At 46.4% G+C, this 25,647-nt stretch overlaps 1 protein-coding gene across 11 annotated transcripts in view; it reads right to left on the reverse strand.

Annotated features, from left to right (window-relative positions):
- Positions 1-25,647, reverse strand: part of KIF26B (kinesin family member 26B) — a 636,506-nt gene that overhangs the window by 161,800 nt on the left and 449,059 nt on the right. For all 11 annotated transcript variants that reach the window (XM_035280614.3, XM_035280618.3, XM_002760848.7 and 8 more), the window contains one exon: positions 14,729-14,912. In XM_035280614.3, the coding sequence (XP_035136505.3) occupies positions 14,729-14,912 (184 nt within the window). The remainder of the gene's footprint in view (positions 1-14,728; positions 14,913-25,647) is intronic.

Below are 25,647 nucleotides of genomic sequence, written 5' to 3' on the forward strand. Positions count from 1 at the left end.
TCGGCACTGAAACCACTCACTGGAGTCAAGGGGACAAGCAAGAGAAGAGGGGACTAGAGGCCAGGGAATGGCCCCCTGTAGCCTTGGGCAGTGGAATTTGGATTCCTGTAGCCTTGGGCAGTGGAATTTGGATTCTGGACTGAGGGCAATGGAGAGCAAGAAATGGAGGAGCCATATGAAACGGGGGAGTCATATAAAATGGGGAGCCATATGAAATGGGGGAGCCATATGAAACAGGGGAGTCATATAAAAAGGGGAGCCATATGAAATGGGGGAGCCATATGAAACGGGGGAGTCATATAAAATGGGGAGCCATATGAAATGGGGGAGCCATATGCAACAGGGAGCCATATGAAATGGGGGGGGGCCATATTCTTGCTCTCCATTGTCCTCAGTGTATTCTAACCCTGCCTCTATTCCAGCTGAGATTATTCACCCCACCCCAGCTAGACAGGAGTGGGTGAATAATCTCGGCTGGAACAGAGGAAGGGTGTCCGTGGGCTTATCCAGGCTCAGTCTCCTACTGAGTCCAGGAGTCACTCCAGTCCTCCAAAGAGAACAGCCACTGGCCCTGTGTCTCAGCAGTCATCTGTTCCAGGCCACTGCAGCTCTGATGCCGGGACCCTGTTTTTCTAAGGATCAAGAGTCTTTTCAGTATCCAGGATGGAGTTCCTGCTCCTGAAACAGAAGGCTGCCAGTGACCAGCCTCCAGGTGACAGCTGCTGTCCCCTCGGCAGACGCTAGTTCCTGAAACACTCAGTAGATCCTACTTCCAGGCGTTCGTGCGCTTCTCACAGTCTGGTTCCATGAGATACCACAGTTTGAATTTCTATTGCTTGAAACGGAAAGAATTCCCTTCTTTCTCCTTCATTCCCCTCCACCCATCCCCATTCCAGAATACGCCACCTTCCAGGACTCACATTATCCAAGATTCTCGCCTATTCCTGGTGCTTCTCTCCTATCTTAACAGGGGTATTTTCAAAGGAGACTAGGAAACACTGGAATTTTGAAAGATAAGAAGTTTCTCAGTCCATGGTAAAAGCAAAACAAAGAATGCACAGGTGTTGCCTGTGATGAAGAGCTGGACCCGGAATGGCAGATGACTTTCTAGAAGACCTTGAACAAAGCCCTGCGCTTCAGCCCGGCACAGACAGGAAAAGCCCAACATCCCCCTCACACGCATTCAGGGGAATTCTATCCAGAAGCACGGGATGTTGTGCATTCTTGGAGAAGGGTGTGCCTGAGCGCATGCTTTACATGTCGTTGTGACTCTTGCATGTGAACGAACTGCAGGACGCCCGCACGGAGCGCGTCGAAGCACTGAACTGAAAACGCAGGTACAGCCTCCCTGACCGCTGTCCTCCCAGCTGTCCTCACAATGCAGTCCGAAGACTGTGGGAATGTTACAGTATGCTCAGCAAAAACAAGGGAGCGAGAAAGGTCACCAGGAGGCCAATTACCTGGGACAAATTTCAGCCTTATCTGCCACGATAAGCCAGAGTGATGACAATAATAACAGAAATTTTTAGTTTCAGCTATCTACCTAAAGAATGATTTTTAACTCTTTCTGATACCAATTTCTGGAATCCTTAAGGTAGAGACCATCTTTAACTCAGTGGGTATCCCCAAAGTAGCACATAGAAGATACGTAACACGGGTCTTACGAATGAATCAACGGATGACCAGATGGACTAACAGGTGCTGTGTAAACGACAGGGAAAAGCAGGGAAAGGATCATGTAGGGACTGTGCTGTCCCCCGCACTGTGCTACCTTTTCACTCTTTATAGAATGGGGAACAGGGTGGGGAAAGGCCGAACTGCAAACCCTGCTCCTGTTTTTCCAGTTTCCTATGATTAGCTTTCACGGGTTTCTATAAAAATACCTCCCAGTGAGTATCTTACTGATTGGATTTTCAAAACTTTGTCCTTCACTGAAAATCTTCTTGTACAAGTATGATAAAATATTTTCTTAAAATGTGTAAAATGGGCCATGTGCCATGGCTCATGTTTGTAATTCCAGCACTTTAGAAGGCCAAGGTAGGTAGATCACTTGAGCCCAGGAGTTTGAGACCACCCTGGCCTGCATGGTGAAACCCTGTATCTACAAAAAAATTAGCAGGGCAGGGTGGTGTGTGCCTGTGGTCTCAGCTACCTGAGAGGCTGAGGTGGGAGGATCACCTGAGCTCAGGAAGTTGAGGCTGCAGTGAGCTGTGATGGGGCCACTGCACTCCAGCCTGGGTGACGAAGTAAGACCCTGTCCAAAATTATACGTATCCATAAAATGAGGAGCAGATCAAATGCATGACGACGAGTCAAAAATGACTGTCCCTCAGCTCATCATGAGCTAAGGCATTCCCAAGGCCCTTTGTCTTGCTTCCCAAACTTGAGGGAGAGGGGCATGTGGTCACGCTGCTGAAGGAAATAACCTTTGGGGAAAACAAGATTCTCCTTTTTTCTGTAAGAAACCTGAAAGTTGGGCCAGGCATGGTGGCTTTATGCCTGTAATCCGAGCACTTTGGGAGGCTGAGGTGGGTGGATCACAAGGTCAAGAGACAGAGACCATCCTGGCCAACATAGTGAAACCCCATCTCTACTAAAAATACAAAAATTAGCCGGGCGAGGTGGCAGGTGCCTGTAGTCCCAGCTACTCAGGAGGCTGAGGCAGGAGAATCGCTTGAACATGGTAGGCAAAGGTTGCAGTGAGCTGAGATCGCGCCACTGTACTCCAGCCTGGGTGACAGAGTGAGACTGTTTCAAAAAAAAAAACCTGAGAGTTTCCATCATTTAAACTCTTCTGGGCTGTTTTGAGGCTGACAAAAAATAGCTTGTAGCAACTTATTTACTAATGACAGTTGGTGTGTTATGAGTTTACAAACTGCTTCCACACTGCCTGATCCCATTCTTGCTCCAGACCCCAGGCCACACACGCCACTTCCCCAGCAGCTCCTCCACCAATACTGGCTGAACCAAACTCACTACGTGGTCTCAGTTCTCTGCCTTTTGCCCCAGGCTGGCCCAAGCCGCTCCAGCCTGACCATTGTGCTGTGGGTTTTCAAAGTACAGAAAGGGTCCTAAATGCAGGGCAGGTGCTGCTGCTCGGAAGGGGGCAGCTGAGCATTGACGGCAGGGTGCTGGTGGAGAGCCAGGGTTAGCTGGGCGCACCCAGGATGGGGCAGGCAAGAGCACTCTTTTGTAAGGCATGCAATTGTGATCTCACACTTCAGGAGGAAAGAACTCAGTGGAAACGGAAGCAGCCAGGCCTGGAAAGCAGACCAATTGTACATCACTGTTTCAGCGAGAAAATGACTTCATTAGCTACAGGTGGAACAGAGCTCCACTAATGAATCCACCCGACGTTCACTGGTGATGCTTAACAGACCTCAACTGTGTTACAAGTGGACACAATTGAGATCGGAATCACTGGTTGTGGCACAGAACACAGAGGCAGACTGAGGAAGAGAGACTGGCAGGAAATTTGTCTGTAGCACTCACTCAGTGCTACTGTAATTGTCATATTTTTGGTTGTTTTTCCAAGGCAGTTGGATCACTTGAGGCCAGGAGTTCGAGACCAACCTGGCCAACATGGTGAAACCTCATCTCTACTAAAAATACAAAATTAGCCAGGGGTGGTGTAATCCCAGCTACTCAGGAGGCTGAGGCAGGAGAATTGCTTGTACCCGAGAGGCAGAGGTTGCAGTGAGCTGAGATTGTGCCATTGCGATCTAGCCTGGGCGACAGAGCAAGACTCTGTCTCAAAAAAAAAAAAAAAAAAGAATGTATCAGAATTCTTCTCCCCCTCCATAATAATACATTTCAGTTCAGTGAAGCATTTCTAGAAAGGGATTCAAGTGTTTTCTATTCGACAGAAATCATTCAGTAGGCAAGAACAGCATTTCCTATTCTGTTTCAGGCACAAAGGAAAACTTTGTAATTAACTCAGCAGTTTGGGCTCACCATTTCTTTAATATAAAATATTTCTATCAATCCCATTTTAACGGGATAGTTATAACAAATCATGATTAATTTTCCTTTCATCCATTAGCAAGAGAAAGACATAGAAAGATAAGATGCTGGGAACATTAACTTAAAGTCCACCTATTTCCATTTTCTTGATTTCAGTAATTGTCTAATTGTGCTGAGCTTAACTAAAATGTGGTTTTTGAACAAAGACTGATGAAAAGCCCTATTCTGGCATATAATCCATCTTATTGCCCTTTGGTTAATTGAGACGGTGGCATTTATTCCAGAGAGAATTCCCTCATTTTATCTCATGTTTTTATTCCATAAATCAGGATGCTAATTAGGAAACACGGTATTCCGGGAGGCACCAGGCCTGTCCACCCATTATGACAAAGGTTGCTAGCTTAAAAAGTCCCCTTATAAAAATTCTCTCTCTCCTCCTCCTCACTTATACACACAAGTGCACACACATATACAAGCCTACTGTCTCCATTTAATACCTTAAAATAGAGCCGGTAAAATTGAGATCAAAAGGTGCAAAACGGGCTGGGTGTGGTGGCTCACACCTGAACTCCCAGCCCTTTGGGAGGCCAAGGTAGGTGGATCAACTGTGGTTGGAAGTTTGAGACCAGCCCGACCAACATGATGAAACCCTGTCTCTTCTAAAAATTCAAAAAATGAGCTGGGCATAGTGGCACGCACCTGTAATCCCCGTTACTCTGGAGGCTGAGGCAGGAGAATCGCATGAACCCAGGAGGTAGAGGTTGCAGTGACCTGAGATCGCACCATTGCACTCCAAAAAAAAAAAAAAACAAAACCTTGCAGAATGGGGGAAAACAATAAGAATCTCTTATTCAAATTCTGATTTACAGTTTTCCACAAGAAACCATCTTTTACATTCAAAAGTTTAAATGTTTATCTTCTGCCACATAAATGAGTTGACAAGTTAGTGCCTCTCACTGGGCCTCAGTTTCCTCGTGTGGAAAATGAGAGGACAGGACAAGATGGTCTTCAAGAAAATTCCTTCATGAGGGATGTGGACACTGTTTCCTATTTGCCCGTGTGTGGCATGAAGCATCCTCTTCTTCCTGATGTAAAACCCGGGACATCTCGCACTCTGGGAAGACTAAGTGGAGCCAAGGACCACTGGGTCCTGGTCACTTCCATGATTTCACTGGGTCTGCATCATTTTCACAACTGCATCTTTCAGGATGGACCCCACGCAGTGCTCAATGCCTCATTAAGACTTCACAAGGACTAGATACAATTTTTTTTAAAAGTTCAACTATGTTGAGTATCCTTCTGGCATTGAGCTGGCACTGAAGGGGTACAAAGAGGAACAAAGAGGAAAAGAACATGTTTCTTCCTCCCAAGAAGTTAACCTAGTGAGGGAAACTGAAAGAACGTTTCACTAGAAACATAAGGGCTGATTTCTTGCTTGCCCACTGCTATATCTTGTGCTGTGTATTTACAGGTATCAGTGTCTGGAAGGCATCATGTCCCTGAAACTTAAACAAGAAGGTTTTCAGGAGACCCTGTCTACTCATAGGAAGCAGGCAGGGGAAGTTCAGAGAAGTAAGAAATGCAGGATCTCTGCCGAGCGCGGTGGCTCATGCCTGTAATCCCAGCACTTTGGGAGGCCGAGTCGGGTGGATCATGAAGTCAGGAGTTCAAGACCTGTCTGGTCAAGATGGTGAAATCCTGGCTCTACTAAAGATACAAAAATTAGCTGGGTGTGGTGACAGGCACCTGTAATCCCAGCTACTGAGGAGGCTGAGGCAGGAGAATCGCTTGAACCTGGGAGGTGGAGGTTGCGGTGAGCAGAGAGTGTGCCACTGCACTCCAGTCTGGGAGACAGAGCAACACTCCATCTCAAAGAAAAAGAAAAAAAGAAAGAAATGCAGGATCTCCATGGAAAAAGTGGATGCAAAATTCTGTTCCTCTACCTGCACCCTCAAAGCTCAAGAACAGACCTATGATTTAAGATTGGAAACTCTGGGCTACAGGACCAAACCAGTCCTCCCTGTTCACCCCGGGTCCTTTCATCCCCTTTGCTCTGTGCAGACACCTCTGGCCAGGAAAGCCAGAAAATGAGAATCTTATATGCAGTGATAAGCCATCCTATCCGAAATCTGATCTAATTCAACCGAAATGTGCTGCCTACCCCTTCTAGTTCTCCATTCGATAATGAAGACACCCTCATCAGCAGAAGTAAATGTAATCATATTAATAATGAAGAATGAAAATGGCTTCACACTTTTTTTTTTTTTTTTTTGAGTTGGAATCTTGCTCTGTCACCCAGGCTAGAGTGTAGTGGGGCTATCTCAGCTCGCTGCAACCTCTGCCTCCTAGGTTCAAGCTATTCTGCCTCAGCCTCCCAATTTTCTTTTCTTTTTTTCTTTCTTTTTTTGTTTTTGAGATGGGATCTCACCCTGTCGCCCAGGCTGGAGTGCAGTGGCATGATCTCAACTCACTGTAACCTCCACCTCAAGAGATTCTCCTGCCTCAGCCTCCCAAGTAGCTGGGATTACAGGCGCCCACTACCACACCCAGCTAATTTTTTGTATTTTTAGTAGAGACAGAGTTTTGCCATGTTGGCCAGGCTGGTCTCAAACTTCTGACCTCAAGTGATCCACCCGCGTCGGCCTCCCAAAGTGCTGCGATGACAGGTGTGAGCCACCGCGCCCAGTTCTTGCTTTCTTTATACAGATCCTTGCCTCGACTTTCCCCTCCAGTAACCTCTAACGAAGAATATTCTCCAAATAATTCCCACTCTGCAAGAATAAGGGCTGCTAAGTTCAACAGTGGCATGGCATAGCAGAAAGCGCCTATGACTGAAGCCTTTCAGATTTGTCCCCAAAATAGCATGGCCCCGCCAGCAGCGCCCGCTGCGCTTCCTGAGCTCTGGGTGCCTGGGGTGGCACTAGCAGCACAATGCGCATGCGCGGCCCAGAGGCTGGCGAAATCCACATCCGTGGGAAAAAAAGAAACGGCGAAGATTAATGAGTCAGAACATTTTTCCCAAGTCGCCTTTCTCTTGAGATATAATTTGAAGGAAGGGTCCAAATAAGAAATAAAGGAAGAAAGGGAAAACACCACCACCAACTCTACATAAGCTTAGGAGACTCAATCAAAACCAACTGAGCCAGAAGCGTCCCTGTAACTACAGCGTGTAAGGTCACATGAGTTAATTTCCCAGAAGAGCTAACAATTTAATTTACAAAGCTATCAGGCTGGCTATAGTGATGAATAGGTATTATATATGCTGTTTTCCCCCATTAGTGCACCAAAATAAAAGAGAACTCACAGTTTGCTTCTCCCAACTTTACTGTTTAGGGATGCAGTTGTGAATGTAGTAGGATCTAGAATTATCCATCACATTTGAATTCTTCATGTATACTTGAAATAAAGATGTTAATTCTGGCTCAAATCTTTTTTCTTCTCCTTGGTCATGCTTCAGGATGAGGAAGGGCAGCAGTAATAACGAGGAACTGGACAATTTGTGTGTTGTGTAAATAAACCGCAACTTGGTGGGCTGAAAGGCATGAGATTTTATCCCAGATATATTCTGGCATCACCTCCTGTTTCTGCTTGTTGACTAAGTGAGTAAAAGCTACAGAGTGCCTTTTCAAAACCAGTATTTTAATCTAATTTTAAAAATCTTGTTTCCCCCTTCTTACAAGCAGAATGTAAACAGAACAGAAATCTTGCCTTTCTCTTCCATACAATGTCACAAGGATTTAGTAACTGAACGACTTCTACCCTAAAAATGCCAATAAATCTGTACAAGAAAAGGGGCTCTACTAAAAACACACATGGGGTTTTATTTTTTTTTCTGTTTAGTTTACACATCAAACAAAGGAGAGCTTAGAGTTAAGCTAAATCTAGAGAATAAAGGACCTAATGACATGAAATACATAGTGTGTAAGTATGTATATATGTCTGTGAGACAGATTAGCAAATATAAGTTTTAATAGATGCCAAAATATGTTGGCACCAGGTTTGAAAAATAGTGCTGAATAAGAGACAAATTACTTAAAATTGGTCAGGCACTGTGGGTCATGCCTGTAATCCCAGCAGTTTGGGAGGCTGCGGTGGGCAGATCACCAGGTGAGGAGATTGAGACCATCCTGGCTTACATGGTGAAATCCCATCTCTACTAAAAATACAAAAAATTAGCTGGGCGTGGTGGCACATGCCTGTAGTCCAAGCTAATCCGGAAGCTGAGGCAAGAGAATCACTTGAACCTGGGAGGTGGAGGTTGCAGTGAGCCAAGATCACACCATTGCACTCCAGCCTGGACAACAGAGCAAGACTCTGCCTCAAAAAAAAAAAAAAAAATACAGAGTACTTAAAGGATTGAGGAGGACAGAAAATAATGGCTCCCGTCTTTATTGCATAAGAAAGATAATCTGGCCAGACCTTCACGTCCGTTTCTAAACTGCAATTCTGATAAGCCTGCCAAATTGCCTGATTTGAGGGCATACTGCTCAGAGGAGAAATCTCCATGAAGCACTTCAAAAACGCCTAGATGGATGGGCACGGGTGGTGATGGGCATGGGTGGTGATGGGCATGGGCAGTGATGGACACGGGTGGTGATGGGCACAGGTGGTGATGGGCATGGGAGGTGATGGATATGGGTGGTGATGGGCATGGGAGGTGACGGGCATGGGTGGTGAACGTGGGTGATGGGCATGGGAGGTGATGGGGCATGGGTGGTGATGGACATGGGTGGTGATAGGCATGGGTGATAGGCACGGGTGGTGATGCACATGGGAGGTGATGGATATGGATGGTAATGGGCACGGGAGGTGATGGGCACTGATGGTGATGGGCACGGGTGGTGACGGGCACGGGTGGTGATGGGCATGGGCGGTAATGGACATGGGTGGTGATGGGCACGGGTGGTGATGAGCATGGGTGGTGATGGGCATGGGAGGTGATGGATATGGGTGGTAATGGGCATAGGAGGTGATGGGCATGGGTGGTGAACATGGGTGGTGATGGGCATGAGTGATGATGGGCATGGGTGATGGGCATGGGTGATGATGGGCATGGGTGATGGGCATGGGTGGTGATGGGCACAGGAGGTGATAGGCATGGGTGATGGGCACGGGTGGTGATGGGCATGGGAGGTGATGGGCATGGGTGGTGATGGGCAAGGGAGGTGATGAGCATGGGTGGTGATGGGCATGGGAGGTGATGGGCATGGGAAGTAATAGGCACGGGTGGTGATGGGCACAGGAGGTGATGGCGTGGGTGGTAATGAGCATGGGTGGTGATGGGCATGGGAGGTGACAGGCACGGGTGATGATGTGCATGGGAGGTGATGGGCATGGGTGGTGATGAACATGGGTGGTGATGGGCACGGGAGGTGATAGGCACGGGTGGTGATGGGCACGGGAGGTGATGGGCACAGGTGGTGATGGGCACGGGAAGTGATGGGCATGGGAAGTGATGGGCATGGGAAGTGATGGCATGGGTGGTGATGTGCATGGGAGGTGATAGGCACAGGTGGTGATAGGCACGGGTGGTGATGGGCATGTACTGTTAACAGACACCCCACAGCCCTACTGCCCAGATGAGGCTAGGTAGCCATCCTAAGGTTGAAAGCAGCATTTATGGCACAGGAGTGGTGGCTGAGGCTGAATGCCCATGAGATATTTCCATGGGAGCTTAGAGTTTGTGGAGACCAGGATCTATCTTCCCCTTACTGTGCCAGCAGTCAACCAGTTCCTGTGTCCTGGCCTTCAGGGGCACTTCCTGCAGCACCTGGAAGACAGCAGGTCCTGAGAGTGACGTGCTGACTGAGTTGAGTGTGCTAAGCCCCCCTTGACTTACTCCCAGCTTCACTTTCCACAATTCATCTTCCTGTTTGCTCCATTCAACTTTTTATGATCTTTCCAAATTCTAGAGTCTAGAGGACACTCCTGATGCTAGGATTCACCTATAAGAATTTTCTGGAATTACCCAAATCTGTTTGGGGGGAAAAGGGGTAGGTGCTGATCATAGCTGTTCTTTTGAGGCATCCCTGGTGATTATTTCCCTTTCCCTTCCTAATTCATATATTTCCCTTCAGGTATTCTTCTGGGAAGAGGAGAACCAACCAACCTACAGGTTGATTGTCATGAATCTAATGTGACTGTCACCATGACCATCCCCACTTTTTAAAATGTTGATGCCTCCACGGTGTGGCTGCAGAGCCATATATGTAGCAAATCAAACAGAAAGATGCTTGGCTCTGGAAACATGTAACCCAAGACGAAAAGCTCTGACATTAAGCTGTGACATACCAACAAATGAACCTTAAACATGGATGTTAATTAACTGTGCAAACAAATTTCGTGAAGAACGTTTGCTGACTTAAGGAACCATTTTCAAACAGATTAGAAGCATCATTTACATATAAGCCAAAGCAGTGAAATATAAACGCGGACTAAGCTGCTGTGATCTCCTAATCATCTTTATCTGTTTATTAAGAATATTTCTATAAGACTACTTAGTAGCATAATTTCTTTATGTAACTTGAAAGTGAGTCCGAATCATTTAAAGCCTATAATCCTGACTTTTCCTTAAATCAGACTGTCCTTCGTATTGGCCCAGATTGGTGAGATTTATAGGATTGACTGGAATAAAGCACTAAGTTATAAATGCCATAAGAACAGGCACCTGCCTTGCCCATTAGTGCAAACCTAAGCCTCCGGCTCACCATACTACCTGACACACCGTAGGTGCTTAATAAATATTTGCTGTGGGCCAGGCACAGTGGTTCATGCCTGTAATCCTAGCACTTTGGGAGGCTGAGGTAGGTGGATTACTGGAAGTCAGGAGTTCAAGACCAGCCTAACCAAAATAGTGAAACCCTGTCTCTACTAAAAATACAAAAATCAGCCAGGTGTGGTGGCAGCATGCCTGTAATCCCAGCTACTCGGGAGGCTGAGGCAGGAATGTCGCTTGAACCAGGGAGGCGGAGGTTGCAGGGAGCCGAGATTGCGCTATTGCACTGCAGCCTGGGTGACAGAGGGAGACTCTGTCTCAAAAGAAAAAGTAAAAGGAAAAACATTTTCTGTGTATGAGGAAATGCTGTAGGGGCAGCGCGTCCTGAGGTGCTGTGTGTGCGCGGGGGCTTGCACACGCTTCAGCTCTAAGTACGAGGAAGTCACCTCTGTTTCTCCCATCACCATGGCCTCCAGAAAAGCTTTTGCCTCAAGTGCTCGACGGCCAGAAAGGACTCCCTGGTGGTGGCTGGGGATGGGGTTGCTGCTGGCAACAGCTGGGAGCGGGAAGGAGGGAAGGGATGGGATGGCGAGCCTCCCTTCTCCCCTTTTCTGTCTATTCTTGACTGTTATTCCCCTTCCTCTCCCAATCCTGGCTCGGAAAAGTATGTCTTCACCCACTGGATAAAGGCAACTGGTTCCCAACATCGTTTTGCTACTACTCTGGTTCCAGGACACTCTTGCTTCCACCCCAAATCGTCAAGGGTCATGTTTGTCTAGTGACAGCCCACTGATACAGCCCGAATGAAACAGCTTCAAGGCCCTGACTGCTTGCCTCGCTTCCGGAGTCACTGGAAAACCTGTAACCCTCACTGGGCCTCAGTTTTCTTATTTGCTAAATAAGAAGTTGCTCTAAATAAATGCATACAATCCCTTCCCTGAGAGGAAGACCTCTCAGGTTTCCAGAGGGAGGTGGTGGGTGTTTGAGGCCTGAGAGATGGTGCTGGGCTGGCAGAAGCCTCTCACCTTCAAGGCCATCTCAAGCGATGGCGATTCCCGCTCCGCTGCCCACACTCTAGGAGGCTCCAGGTCAGGTTTAAATCATCAATCAAGTTGCTTTTGGGAATTCAATCAAACTTGTCTGCCTCAAACCTGCCGATTTATATATAGTGCCAATTATTTATGTTCTATATTAAACTCCACTGTATTTCTTGGAGATATTAAAATATAAATTATGCAACAGAGATAAATTGATGGAAATTTTTCCACATGGCTAAAAAGAACTGCTGTTCTGAATGATGGTGAGGGATCAGTGGAGGTGGAAGAAGCAGGAGTCTGGGAAGACAGACCTTTGCTAAGGTCAGGCAGTTTGGCACCCATGTGGCAGGGCAGTCAGCCTGCTGACAGCGTAGGAACCACTCTGAGCAGAGAAAGGCAGGGTCTTGGTCACTTCTTGCTTCAGTCATGGTACACATTCTCTCCAAATGTCACTTCCTTCTGGTCACTGTCCCTCACCCTCCAGAAGCCTGAGCAGGACGGGAGGTAGGACTCAGCCACCGCCATCTGGCCACTGGTCAGATGGAAGCCACACCTTCTATCATCTTCTGTGACCCCAGGCCGAGGCCCCGCTCCAGGATACTATCCCATGGATGAACTCAAGGCTTTGATTGCATTTTGGATTGCAAGTAACTGAGAGGGATATCTTGAATTAAAAAAAAAAATGCGTGCTTTGCAAACTTAAACTAACAAGCACAACTCTCTGCATTGTAAGTCCTTGATTTCACGATGTGCCATATGTATGTGGTCACTATATACGGCACATCATGAAATCAAGATCGGGCAGTGTCCTTTGCCCTCCAAACTGTTTTTGTGTCAGTGCTGGGTCACCCTGCTGGCTGGAACGCTCTTTCTGATGTTTTGGTCCCTGGCCTTGGCACCCTGATGTCATCGTCTCAGAATTCCAGGGAGGGTGCGGGGCAGTGGAGGAGAGGCCAGAGCCTTGGGCTTGGGGCCCAGGCCCCAGAACATGCATCCACATCAACCCTTTCGGGAAACACGGACGAGGCCAGTCCTGTAGATGCAGGGTACAGTTTCCGATGTGGTTCATTTTGAGGTGCCCTGGACAGGGCTTTGTTGGGGTATGAGTGCCCCATGTTTGCTAATAATCTGGCCCCTTTTCAAGGTGCTACCGCTGAAATGTTTGCTCACACTTATTCAGAAGAGAAGCGAGGTGTTGCTTAGAGCACAAGAGGGGAAGGTGGCCGCACTGACAGCTTCATTTCACTTTGTCCAGGGCCGTTCAGCTCCGGCACTGAAGTTCCAAACTCCGCTTTGCAAACCAAGAGCCCATGCACACTTACAAGCAGTTCAGGTGGTACAGCTTATGTCATCTGCACCTTACACAGTTACAAATAGAAAGTTCAAAAAGAACAGAAGATCCCAGCAATTACTTGGACCCAGCCTCCTTAGAAGGCAGCGCATGAACCATCGCAATCACACCTGGGTGCCTGGGGGTGCCATGGCCCCTCCTTGGGGGCTTCCACCCACTGAGGGAGTCCTCTCCTGAACAGGAGTTCTGGTCCACACTGTGTTTTCCACCTGCCTCCATGTCCAGTGATGCCAGGGCAGCCCCTGCAGACAGCCCAGGCCCTGCCCTGACTCCTTGGCCTCACTTCCCTGCCGGGCCTGGGAAAACTGTCAGCTGTAAATATTTGCCCTGCCCACCGCCACGAAGAATGCCAGGACTGGACGCTTCCCATCAGAGGCACCATCGCTCTGTTCAATGTATGCTTTTTGAAAAAATAGAGACACTCTGTGGCCCAGGCTGGAATGCAGTGGCACGATCATTGCTCACTGCAGCCTCAAACTCCTGGGCTCAAGTGCTCCTCTCTCCCTAGCCTCCTGAGTAGCTGGGACTATAGGCATCTGCCGCTCTGCCTGGCTGGCTTTTAAATTGTTTTGTAGAGACAGGGTCTTGCTATGTTACTCAGGCTGGTCTCGAACTCCTGGCCTCAAGTGCTCCTCTTGCTGTGGCCTCCCAGAGCCCTGGGATTACAGGTGTGGCCACTATGTCCGACCTATTCAATGGAACCTTGAAATTAAACTCTTCTTGGAGAAAAGAACCACATGAAGTCAATACCTTTCCAACAAGGTGGTGAGATTAACGTGAGAAGCTGGGAAAGAAGAAAAGAAAAAGGAAGAGCGGGCAGAGGGTGTAAGGGAAAACTCCAGAGAGACTGTGAGGCCTTCTGAGGACCAGCAACCCAGGCGCGACCATGTTTCGGTACCCAGGGGACTGGCAGTTAGTGGTCTGAACAAGCAAAATCCCAGTCTGCGCAGGTTAGCCGGTGCCCCCTTTAGCAAGACTGGCAACTCCACAAAACGAAGCTCAGGGTCGGAGTCACGTGAAGTCCGCAAAGGCAGTGAGGGCGTGTGCACCACTCACACTTGAGATAAAAACCTAAAAACCCGCCACCTCTTTCTTTAGCTCGATGTCTGTATAAGTCCCAGCTTATTCACTCACACGCTTCGCTCAGAAGGGAGAAAGAATTTAGAAATGACACTTAAAAGTAAACCATCCCAAGTGTAGCTGAGCAACATCTTGCAAACGTGGTCCTACATCTCTTCCTAAGTATTTGTAACAATTTGAAACTGCACTTCCTGGCTAGAAAGGCATGACGGCAAACGTTCCTCCAAATCCCCTTGGCGGTCTAGTTCAGAGTCACCATGTCTCTGAAGGCGAGGAAGAGACCAAAAGTGTCACAGGGAAATTGCGAGGCATCGTGACATCTCATTTCTCTACCTCGGTCTGCCGCCTCTGCCTCGATCTTTTGTGCCTTTTCTTTAAATGACTACAACTCTGTCAAACAAGGCAGGCACAGCTGTTTTTTCCCACCATAAGCAAATCAGACCTCTTACAGTTTGAACGGCTTAGTTTACTGCTTAGTATATGCAACCAACGACAATTTTTCAGGACGTTCAAATGAATTTCATGTTACTTCCTTTTCTCCTGGCACCCTGGCAAATGGCAGGGACGGCAGATGGTGCCTACCTTGCCCAGGCCCGGGGTGTCCTTCACCTTGTTGACAGCTCTCAGCAGACAGGGCGGGGCTGGGGGAGGGGAGGTTTGCAGAATCCCACTGAAGCTGGTGGCGAAGAGCGGCGGCTCGGCAGCGGAAGAAGCGGAAGGCCGGTGTTTCTTCTTTTTAGAAGACAGATTTAACTTCTGGGCAGCTCTGGAGGCGAAAACATAAAAAAGGAGCAGTAAGGGGGAAAATTATTGTATAATCAGGTATGCCAGGGCTACTTCCTTTTCTTTCTCTCTCTTTTTTTTTTTTTTTTGAGACTGAGTTTTGCTCTCGTTGCCCAGGCTGGAGTGCAGTGGCACGATCTCAGCTCACTGCAACCTGCACCTCCCAGGTTCAAGCGATTCTCCTGCCTCAGCCTCCCGAGTAGCTGGGACTACAGGCATCCAGCACGACACCCGGCTAATTTTGTATTTTTAGTAGAAACGAGGTTTATAGACATGCACCACCACGCCTGGCTAATTTTGTATTTTTAGTAGAGATGGGGTTTCTCCATGTTGGTCAGGCTGGTCTTGACCTCCCAACCTCAGGTGATCCTCCTGCCTTGGCCTCCCAAAGCACTGGGATTACAGGCGTCAGCCACCACACCCAACCCATTTTCTTTCTCTTAAAAAAACCCTAGTTCCTACTGAGGCCTAATCATTCCTTCTGTCCTCATGCTCAGTGTCCTCTGTAGCAGTGCCTTACCACAACAGAGTGAACTTAACGAGCTGCCCAATCATTTATACAGCAAAAGAAAAAAAGCCATAAAGTGGCAGGATTCTGCAATCACGATTTACAAAGAATGGTTTGTTATCCACCAACATCCAGCTGAAGCAGGAACAACGCGGGGCATCTGTGGGGATCAACGGCGCCCATTAAGTTAATCACTCCACAACTTCTCTGGCGAGAGACCTCATGAGCTCATTGAAAATCTCTGACACCTTGTAAAATCCAAACCAGTCTGATGAATCATGTGAGGCCAGTCAAGGCACGCTATGCACGGGGCACTGGAGGAAAAACACAAGCCCCAGTTCCCCAGGGAAAATCAAACTGAGTTTAGAAAATATAAGACCAAATCAGAAGGCGAACTCTAGCCAGGGTGTGGGGTGCTGAGATGATGGGCTGTTCACATAGATAGCAGGATATTGTGCACAGAGGTCTTTAAATACAAAATGCAATTCACAAGCAAGTGCAAAAAGTAAGGGCGTGAAAGGGGCACTGAGGGTGGAGACAGGGAACCGTGGGAGGGAAGGCTTCCAGCATCATTAGTAACACATGCTGTTCGCATGACATCGTCCATCATTCAAGTATCCTGTAACACTGAAAACATGAGCATCTTGGCTGGGCGCAGTGGCTCACACCCGTAATCCCAGCACTTTGGGAGGCAGAGGCAGGCAGCTTATCTGAGGTCAGGAGTTCAAGACCAGCCTGACCAACAAGGTGAAACCCTGCCTCTATCAAAAATGCAAAAATGAGCTGGGCGTGATGGCAGGTGTCTGTAGTCCCAGCTACTTGGGAGGCTGAAGCGCTTGACTGAGGGAGGCGGAGGTTGCAGTGAGCCAGGACTGCGCCACTGCACTTCAGCCTGGGCGACAGAGCAAGACTCCATCTCAAAAAACAAACAAACAAACCAAACCATGATAATCTTGGCCCAGCATGGTGGTTCACACCTGTAATCCCAGCACTTTGGGAGGCTGAGGCAGATGGATCACATGAGGTCAGGAGTTCGAGACCAGTCTGGCCAACACGGTGAAACCCCATCTCTACTAAAGATACAAAAATTAGCCAGGCGTGGTGGTACATGCCTTTAATTCCAGTGACTTGGGAAGCTGAGGCAGGAGAATTGCTTGAACCTGGCAGGCAGAGGTTGCAGTGAGCTGAGACGGCACCACTGCACTCCAGCCTGGGCGACAGAGGGATACTTTGTCTCAAAAGAAAAAAACAAAACAAAATATAATCATCTTATTACAGAAAAGAGGAAGAAAACAGGGCAAGGGGCAGTGTGAGACAAAGGCATTTCATAGTCTATAATACGCTCATTTCTGGATTAATTCTTGATGTTTACATACTACACTCCTGTTGTAAGAATTCCAATTTCCTCATCAAATGTTTGAAACATGTGAGCTGCTGCTTTCCTAAAGGAAAGGACAGCCCTGACTTTATCCTACTGATTAAAACCTTACGGTTCATCCAGTGTTCTTACCACTGCACAATACATCCCAAGAGAGGCAGGCCAGAAAGAGCAAAGCATCACTGTTTGCACCTCCGCCCCTCCTGCATCCCAGTCTCTTTTCATGGTCTGGGATAGTTGGTTTTGATTCTGTATCAGTAAGTGCCATGCTTTTGACAAATCCCGAGTTACAAAATTGCCACCTCACAAATATGGCAAATGGTGTTGCCATTTTAATGCTTGCATTTTTTCATCTGTAAAGCTAAAAATCTATTTCACAAGAGATTGTGAAATACAGGGGGAAGAGAGAAGCCCCAGTGAGGAGTCACCGATTTTGATGGGAAGATACCCTACGTCACCCTACGTCGCCCTGCTGCAGGATGGCGGGAAAGGGAAGGCACTGGATGCTTTCTGTTTTCAATCAGTCAAAAGAAAAAACTAGAAATCCTTCTTTGCTATTTCATTGCTACTCTTCCTGGCACTTTCTTTCCAAAGTTAAGGGTGAATGGAATTCTTCAGTGACCAGTCCGAGGCTTCTCTTGGCAGCTTTCCTTCCTTTTGAGATTCTCTCCCTAAATGAACAGCGACTCAGCCCAGGCAGTCATCGGACCGAGGCATCACATGGCCCTCGACACCGGCACGCACCTCTGCTCAGCGATCCCTCCCTGCTCTCCAGCCAGCCTGCCTGTGTCTCGGAGGGCTAGAAGAGGAAAGAAGATGGCGACCTGCTGGGAACTAAAAGGCAGCATTTATCCATCTACATACACGGTTGTTTTTTACAGCGGAAAAAGGACCAGGCGATGGCTACGGTTCCCAGCCCCCTACCTGCCGGCATTCCCACTCTACATGGAGAAACAGACAGGGGAAGGAGTGACACTGAAGGGCAGCTTAGAACAGGCAGGAGCCTGATGGCTTCTTTCTTTTTCTCATCTCTGCCACCCATGTCCACCCCACACATCCCCTGCAGAGGAGAAAAGCGAGGATTTCTGAAATTAAAGCACACCCCGAGACATCCCTCCAAGGTTGCCCTCCTCCCTCTCTCTCCTATAACCAAACTTTCACTCTACTTCCCAATGGCACACAGACATGTCGTTATTTCTCTCATCTTAAAAAAAATAAAACACAAATCCTTATCCTGATTCTTGTTCCCCATCCGGCTACTATTCCACTTCCTTGCCCATCTTGGCAGCAAACCTCAGGGAAGGTGTTGTCTGTGCTCGCTCTCTCCAGTCCTTCTCCTTCCGTTGTCCATGAGCTCAGTCGTGTGTCCATGCTTCAGGCGTGTGTCCCACTGCTCATACTCGTCTAGGTTACCGATAACCACCATGACTGCTCAGTGGAATGGTTCTCAGCCCCGTCTTGACCTGCCAGGGCACTGAGTACACCCTTCCTCCGTGACGCCCTTTCTCAAAGGCTTTGAGGACACCCTGGCCCCTCCTTTCCAGTCTCCTTTGCTGGTTCCATCTCTTCCGCCCAGCCTCTCACTGATGGGCTCAGGGCTCCGTCCTCATCATCTGTCCTGCTACCTCTATCCCTCTGTGCTTCCTTCCAGGAGCATGATTTAAATAAGATCCTTCATGCCTGTGATTAATCAATTCTTATTTTATTTCCAGCTTAGATCCCTCTCTGAAGCTCCATCTTTATGTATCTAATTACCTCTTTAACAACTCCACTGGTTTATCTAATGAACACCTCGAGCTTGCCCGCTCTAAAACCTGCAGAGTTGTTGGGCGTTCAGCCTTTCCTGCATCAGAAAATGGCAAGTCCATCCTTCCAATGACTTCTCCGAGGCTGCCCTCTCTTCTCACACGTCTAATGCATCAGGAAGTTTTGTCGGTTAAAACTTCAAAGTAGATCCATGATCCAGCCCCCTCTCACCACCTTTTCCAGCAGCTTGGTCAGAGCCACAGACTTCTCTTGCTGGATGGCTGCAAGTCTCCTAACTTGTCCCCATCCTCTGAACCTGCTCCTCACCTGCCTATTCACAGAGGAGCCAGAGCAGCTCTTCAGAATTTAAGTCTTCTCAGGGCACTGCATTTGACTCTCCTATCACTCGGAGTAAAACCCAAAGTGCTTGAAGTGGCCTATTAGGCCTGACATGGCCTGTCCCCTCCCCGTGCCCCTCAGGACACCTCTCCTACCACTCTCTTCTTTGATTATTCTGCTTCAGTCATACTCCAAATATTCTTGGTCCAATACCCATCTCAGGGCCTTTGCACAGGCTGTTGCCTCAACCTGGAATGCTCTGCCCAGATAGACACAGGCATATGGCGCCCTCCCTCATCTCCTTTAAATCTTTGCTCAGGCCAGGCACAGTGGCTCACACCTTAATCCCAGCACTTTGGGAGGCCGATGCAAGCAGATCACAAGTCAGGAGTTCAAGACCAGCCTGGCCACTATGGTGAAACCCTGGCCAATATGGTGAAACTCTACTAAAATTAGAAAAATTAGCCAGGCATGGTGGTACATGCCTGTAGTCCTAGCTACTTGGGAGGCTGAGGCAGGAGAATTGCTTGAACATGGAAGGCAGAGGTTGCAGTGAGCCAAGATCGCACCACTGCACTCCAGCCTGGGCAACAGAGTGAGACTCTGTCTCAAAAAAAAAAAAAAAATCTTTGCTCAAATGTTACCTTATCAACGAACCTACCTTGCCCATCATGGCAGACAGTACTTTCCAAAGATGGCAGCATCAATGTGTCTCCCACATGGACTTCTTACAACCTGACATTGATGCTCTTCCCTTGAGAGGTGGGGGCCTAGGTTCCTTTTCGAACCCAAGCAAAATTTTGAGACTGCCCTGGCCGACAGAATGTGACGGAAGTGATGCCATAAAATGTCTGAGCTTAGGATACAAAAGGCAGTGATGGCCTCTCCCTGGCTCTCTTTCTTGGGACACTCACTCTGGGAATGCAGCTTCCATGCTGGAAGCCCAGGTCACATGGAGAGGGTCGTGTGGAAAAGAGCTGAGGAACCCACGAGATTGCCAGTATCAAGTGCTAGACATACGAAGAAATGAGCCTTTAGGTGATTCTAGATGCCATCCTTCAAGTCTTCTGCCTGAGGTCCCAGGCATCATGGAGCAGAGATAAGTCACACCCACTAAGTCTTATCTGAATTTTAGACTCCCAGAAACCATAAGAGATGATAAATGATCAGTGCTGCTTTTTGCCACTAAGTTTTGGGGGTAACGTGTCACACAGCCACGGTAAATAAAACACCACTCATTCCCAGAGTCCTAATTTCCATTATCCTGGTTGTCCACAACCATGACACTTAGTATTTTGTGACAGAGCAGAGGCTTTGCTTAGTTACCATGTGTATGGCTTACTATCTGCTTCTCCTCTGGAATGTGAATGTTAGCAGGGAAGAGAGCTCATAAGTATGTTTTGAATGAACAAATGAAAACTAAAGGAACTGGGAATATTTAGCCTAGAGAATAGAAACCTGGAGGAAGAGGAAGGAAAGAGTCTTTAAAAAAAAAACAAAACTGTCTTTAACGAAATGAATAAATGACATATGGAAGTATTTTTGAGCAAGGATACTAGATACTTTCATAAGCCATTTTGTGAATCTCAGAAGCCTTTGTGAGGACAATGGTATCCCCACTTAACAGACACACAAAGGAAGCTGAGGGAGTTAATCCCGAGTCTTTTCTGACCTCATGTGAATACCGGGCTTCCTGGATAGCAGGCAGATAATAATTTAGGCATGTTACCTAAATTCTGATAATGTTTATAAAAGGGCTGGGCACAGTGCCTGGCACACAGCTGGTACATGACAGTGTTCCCGTCATCATCATGACCATTGTAAATATTATCATCAAGCCTCAGTTTCCGCAGAGTAAGAGAAAGCAAAAGTAATACCTACGTTTTTAGACTTTCACGAGAATTTAATGACAGCACATTTAGAGCATTTGGTACACTAATCAGCGATCCTTCAAAAGAACACAAGAAATAATGAGCAGTGGAGCTGAGTCAGAATCTAGGTCTATGTGCCCGTATTTTACTGCCATATATCTGAATAGGGGCTAAATCCGCATAACACAGTGGCAGAGCAGTAGGTGAATGTAAAGGCCTTTTTAGCTTGATAAGTATAAGAGACATTTTTCCAAAAATTGGAGTAACCCACTAGTGAAGAGTTGGTTTCATAAAATAATGAGTTTTTTGTCACTGAAAGTATCCAAATGGTGGGTGGAATCCCGTTTACTGGGAATATCAGGGAGAGGAATGCAGGCAGTGTGAACCCTGAATGATTTCCAGTACAGAAATTCTGCAGTGACTCCTGGCATCCCTACTCCATTTAGGAATGCCTCTGTTGGCTTCAGGGCAGAAAAACAGTAATAGACGAAATCATCTTGAGAACACATATACAATTATTTTCTTAGAATTTGTGTATCAAATAAGAATTTTCAGATGACCAAAAATGAATATAAATCATGTTTTTATGGCCATAGATTCTCTAATGGCGTTTTAACTTCGACATCCTTGTAACCGGCTGTTTGATCTTTATTTGATATATTACAATATCTTAGAGGTCAGCAGCTTCAGTTCTTTTCATACAGCACTTCAATGACACACAGATAGGAGAAGGTTAGGGTTTAGAAATCATTCATGTATAACTGTATTATTCAGGGACATAAAGGAGGGGCAGTCATGAAAGAATTGAAAATGTAAAGACGGCCGGGCGCAGTGGCTCATGCCTGTAATCTCAGCACTTTGGGAGGCTGAGGTGGGCAGATGACTGGAGGTCAGGAGTTCAAGACCAACCTAGCCAACATGGTGAGACTCCATCTCTACTAAAAATACAAAAATTAGCCAGGCATGGTGGCACATGCCTGTAATCCCAGCTGCTCGGGTGGCTGAGGTGGGAGACTCGCTTGAACTTGGGAGGTGGAGGTTGTGGTGAGCTGAGATCGCACCATTGCACTCCAGCCTGGGCAAAAGAGCAGTGCTCTCTCTCAAAAAACAAAAAAAAACAAAAAAAAAAAAGGGAAAGAAAGATATTTTGACTAGAAGTAAATTTTATGTAATTAATGCCTGATAAGTTCTTTCTTTCATAGGAAGAAAAAAACACACGAATGGGTTGTTCTACAAGATTTTAAGTGGCAAAAAAATTAACTTAAAAATCTTAAGATTTCAAGTAGCAGAAAAATTAACTTAAAAGCAAGCAATATTTACTTATCTTGTTCTTATCAAGAATAGCTCACTACACTTCCCAAAGTTCTTTCTCCCACATGCATCTTTAAACATTCATCAGTTTCATATAGTCATCTGTGCCTTAGTTCAAGGAAAAAGTCTCTGTAGCAGGATGAAATTAATATTTACTGAACACCTACTAAAAAAAAAAAAGTGGGCTGGGCACGATGGCTCACACCTGTAATCCCAACACTCTGGAAGGCCAAGGCGGGCAGATCACCTGAGGTCAGAATCACACCCAAATTACCTTAGAATTTCCCTCTGGGAAATACCACATGTGTGTAAATCCTTAATCATTAAAGACACCAGGATTTAAATGAATCATGTGTATTCTGAAAATGCAACACAGACATGGTTAAAAAGACATTTGTATTTGTGCTCCTTGAGGTGCTGCACCGCCAAATCTACACATTTGAGCAGTGTTTACATTTGGTAATTATTTTTAAAACCCACATTGTTCAGACAGATGGATTGAAGCTACATTATATAATGACAACCGTACACAATGCTTTACATGTAATTCTTTGGCCAGGTGCAGTGGCTCATGCCTATAATCCCAGAACTTTGGGAGGTTGAGGTGGGTGGATCACTTGAGGTCAGGAGTTCAAGACCAGCCTGGCCAACATGGTGAAACCCCGTCTCTACTAAAAATACAAAATCTAGCCGGGCGTGGTGGTACACATCTGTAATCCTAGCTACTCAGTAGGCTGAAGGAGGAGAGTTGCTTGAACCCAGGAGGCGGAGGCTGCAGTGAGCCATGATCGCACCTCTGTACTCCAGCCTGGGTGACAGAGCGAGACTCTGCCACACACACACACACACACAAAAAAAGTGGTGCCACACTGAGCATTTTCAGGCCATGAGGAGAAGAGCAATAGCCTGTCCTTGGCTAGAATATAACCCAGCGAGCTCAGTCCCTCCCTCTGTGCCAGTCCTTTCTCTCCACCCAAAAGACAATTCTCCTAACACATCAGTAAGACAACTTCTGAATTCAAGGGTCAGTTTAGAACTGAAATGCCCTTCACATAGTATGGTTCCTTGTTCTCATTGGCCAGATCTACCCAAACCTAAAAAAATGAGATCCATATTTATCTGATGGATTCAACGGGTTTAAATGTTGGAAAAGTCTTAGGTCTCAATTTTATACATTAGAGGGGGAACTTGATTTTGACTTTTTTCTTTTGTAATTGTATAATAGACTGTTTGTTAAATTATTACCCTGGCATGTCAGAATTGCAGGGTGTTTAAATGAAAAACTAATTCTAAGCACATCTCATGAGAATTAAATTGAAATCTACTATCCTTAGTGTCTGAAGATTACTGACACATTTACCTAGCAATCTTTTAAAAATTATTAGCTACATGACAAATAGAACTTTCCTTCGGGCACAGACAGGAAAATCAGGCAATACAGTCACTATTAATGACCTCTATCCCTTTAAACTTTTAGGAATATTGTGTGTCCCTAACCCTATCCTAAGAATATCTCATTTTGTCTGAGGGGTGCTCAAGTGTGTGATGCCCAAATAGGTGGCTAAAATGTTTATAAAAATCAAGAGGTCATTTGAGCTCTACTGAATCCAAACCAGGTAACGAACGGATGGGTGCGACATCAGCTGAAAAACTGTGAGACCCAGAGCCGCTGCACCTGCTGGACAGAAAGGGTCCCGACCTAGGACACAGGTGGCAGATGCACAGTCTCCCCTGTCAGCATGCAAAAGACAATCAAGGCTGCCATGGCTCATGTACCATTATAAAAATATTTCAATGTCCTGAGGATGAAGGCTCTCTGATAACGAGCAATGACATGACAGATCACAGCAGCCCCTAGAAAAACCATCCAGTCAATGACACAGGGGAGAAGATAATAGAACAGCTTATAAACAGCAGGGATAGGTAACAAGATCCTATGTTCTGAGGCAGAGCAGCCAGAAACAGTGAAGGTATTCATCCACATGTAACAAACACCAGTAATGCTTTATTGTGAAATAAAGTATTCGGCGTAGCCGTGAGGCGTGCTAGTCCTGGAGCTTCTCCATGTCGGGAATAAGAGCATCCTCCTCCACCTTTGTATTTTCTAATTGGCTGCCAGGGAGGTCATTTCCATGTCTCAAAAGACTGAAAAGCATACGGGTTCTGGGTTTTTTTTAATGTAAGTCATCTATTTCATTAGTGCAGGAAGATAATTCATGACATTTCTTCAAATAAAATGTTTACTGCTAGGAGGCAAAAACATGGTGACCATTAGCCTGAAACAATATCGTGTTAAAATATGACAGCCAGGCATTGTTATAATTTGGAAATGGATTGATATTTGCATGTTAATGCACAATGTTAACCAATGGTAATAATCGCTGTGAATTTACCCTTAAAAATTCCCACATGCTTCAAGGACTTGTAAGAGTTGCCCTCATCAGTGACTTCAGCCCTCATGGATCATTGTCCTCTCCCTGGAAGTCCTATAGCAGTTGTTTTTTTATTTGTTTTGTTTTTTTCTTAAAGACAGGGTCTTACTCTGTCACCATGCTGGACTGCAGTGGCACAATCACAGCCCCCTGCAGCCTCAAACTTCTGGGCTCAAGTGATCCTACAGAGTAGCTAGGACTACAGGTGTGCACCACCATGCCTGGCTAATTAAAAAACTTATTTTTTTTTAGAGACAGGGTCTCACTTTGTTGCCCAGGATGGTCTTGAACTCCTCACTCCCAAGTGATCCCCTTGTCTCAGCCTCCCACAGTGCAGGAATTACAGGTGTGAGTCACTGCACCTGGCCTGCAGTTGGTCTTGAGATTATGTATCTTATGTTTTAATGCTTAATGAGATGGTGCTTTACAGGTGGCCTTTTGCTTCTGTCTGTCCAGCATCATTGCGCTGTTAACTTATTCAGGGTTAATGCCACGTGCTTACTTTCTTCTGTAGCCGCGTGCCCTATAGCTCTGTGCCTTGCTGAAGGACAGTAGTTCTTGATCAATCCAGCCTTTGGAATTATACATACAGACCTGGAGTCCCAAGATTAAGTAGTCTGGAATTCTAGACAATGCTTAGATCTTGGATTTTTTTTATCCTAAAACGTTTTCTACACATCGTCACATCCATCCTTAACCTGGCCCTGCAAGACAAGCAGAGAGGGTCTTCGTACCACACGTTACAGGTTTAAAGAAAAAAAGGGAAGGCTTGGTAAGTGACCTGATTTCAGCCGTGGTCACAGGACTACTGACTCTCATACCTGGGACTTGGATTCATGTTTTCTGTTCCCTAAATCCAAGGCCTTTCTATGACATCATATTAATTTTGGTAAATGAAAGCAGTTATTTTATTTTATCTGGGCAAAATAAAACCAAGTGATAATCACTTATCTAATAACGAAGAGAAAAAACATTCACATATTTTTGTATGTAACTCAAATCAAATTGTATTATACAAAAGCACTTACCAATGGCTGATCTGGTTGCTTAGCAACATACCTCCATATTCTAGGGGGAAATGTCTCAGTACAGTGAGGTGGGTCATGGCAGAATTAGGATATAAAAGGGAAATT

The sequence above is a fragment of the Callithrix jacchus genome, chromosome 19, assembly GCF_049354715.1.
Source record: "Callithrix jacchus isolate 240 chromosome 19, calJac240_pri, whole genome shotgun sequence".
Lineage (NCBI taxonomy): Eukaryota > Metazoa > Chordata > Mammalia > Primates > Cebidae > Callithrix > Callithrix jacchus.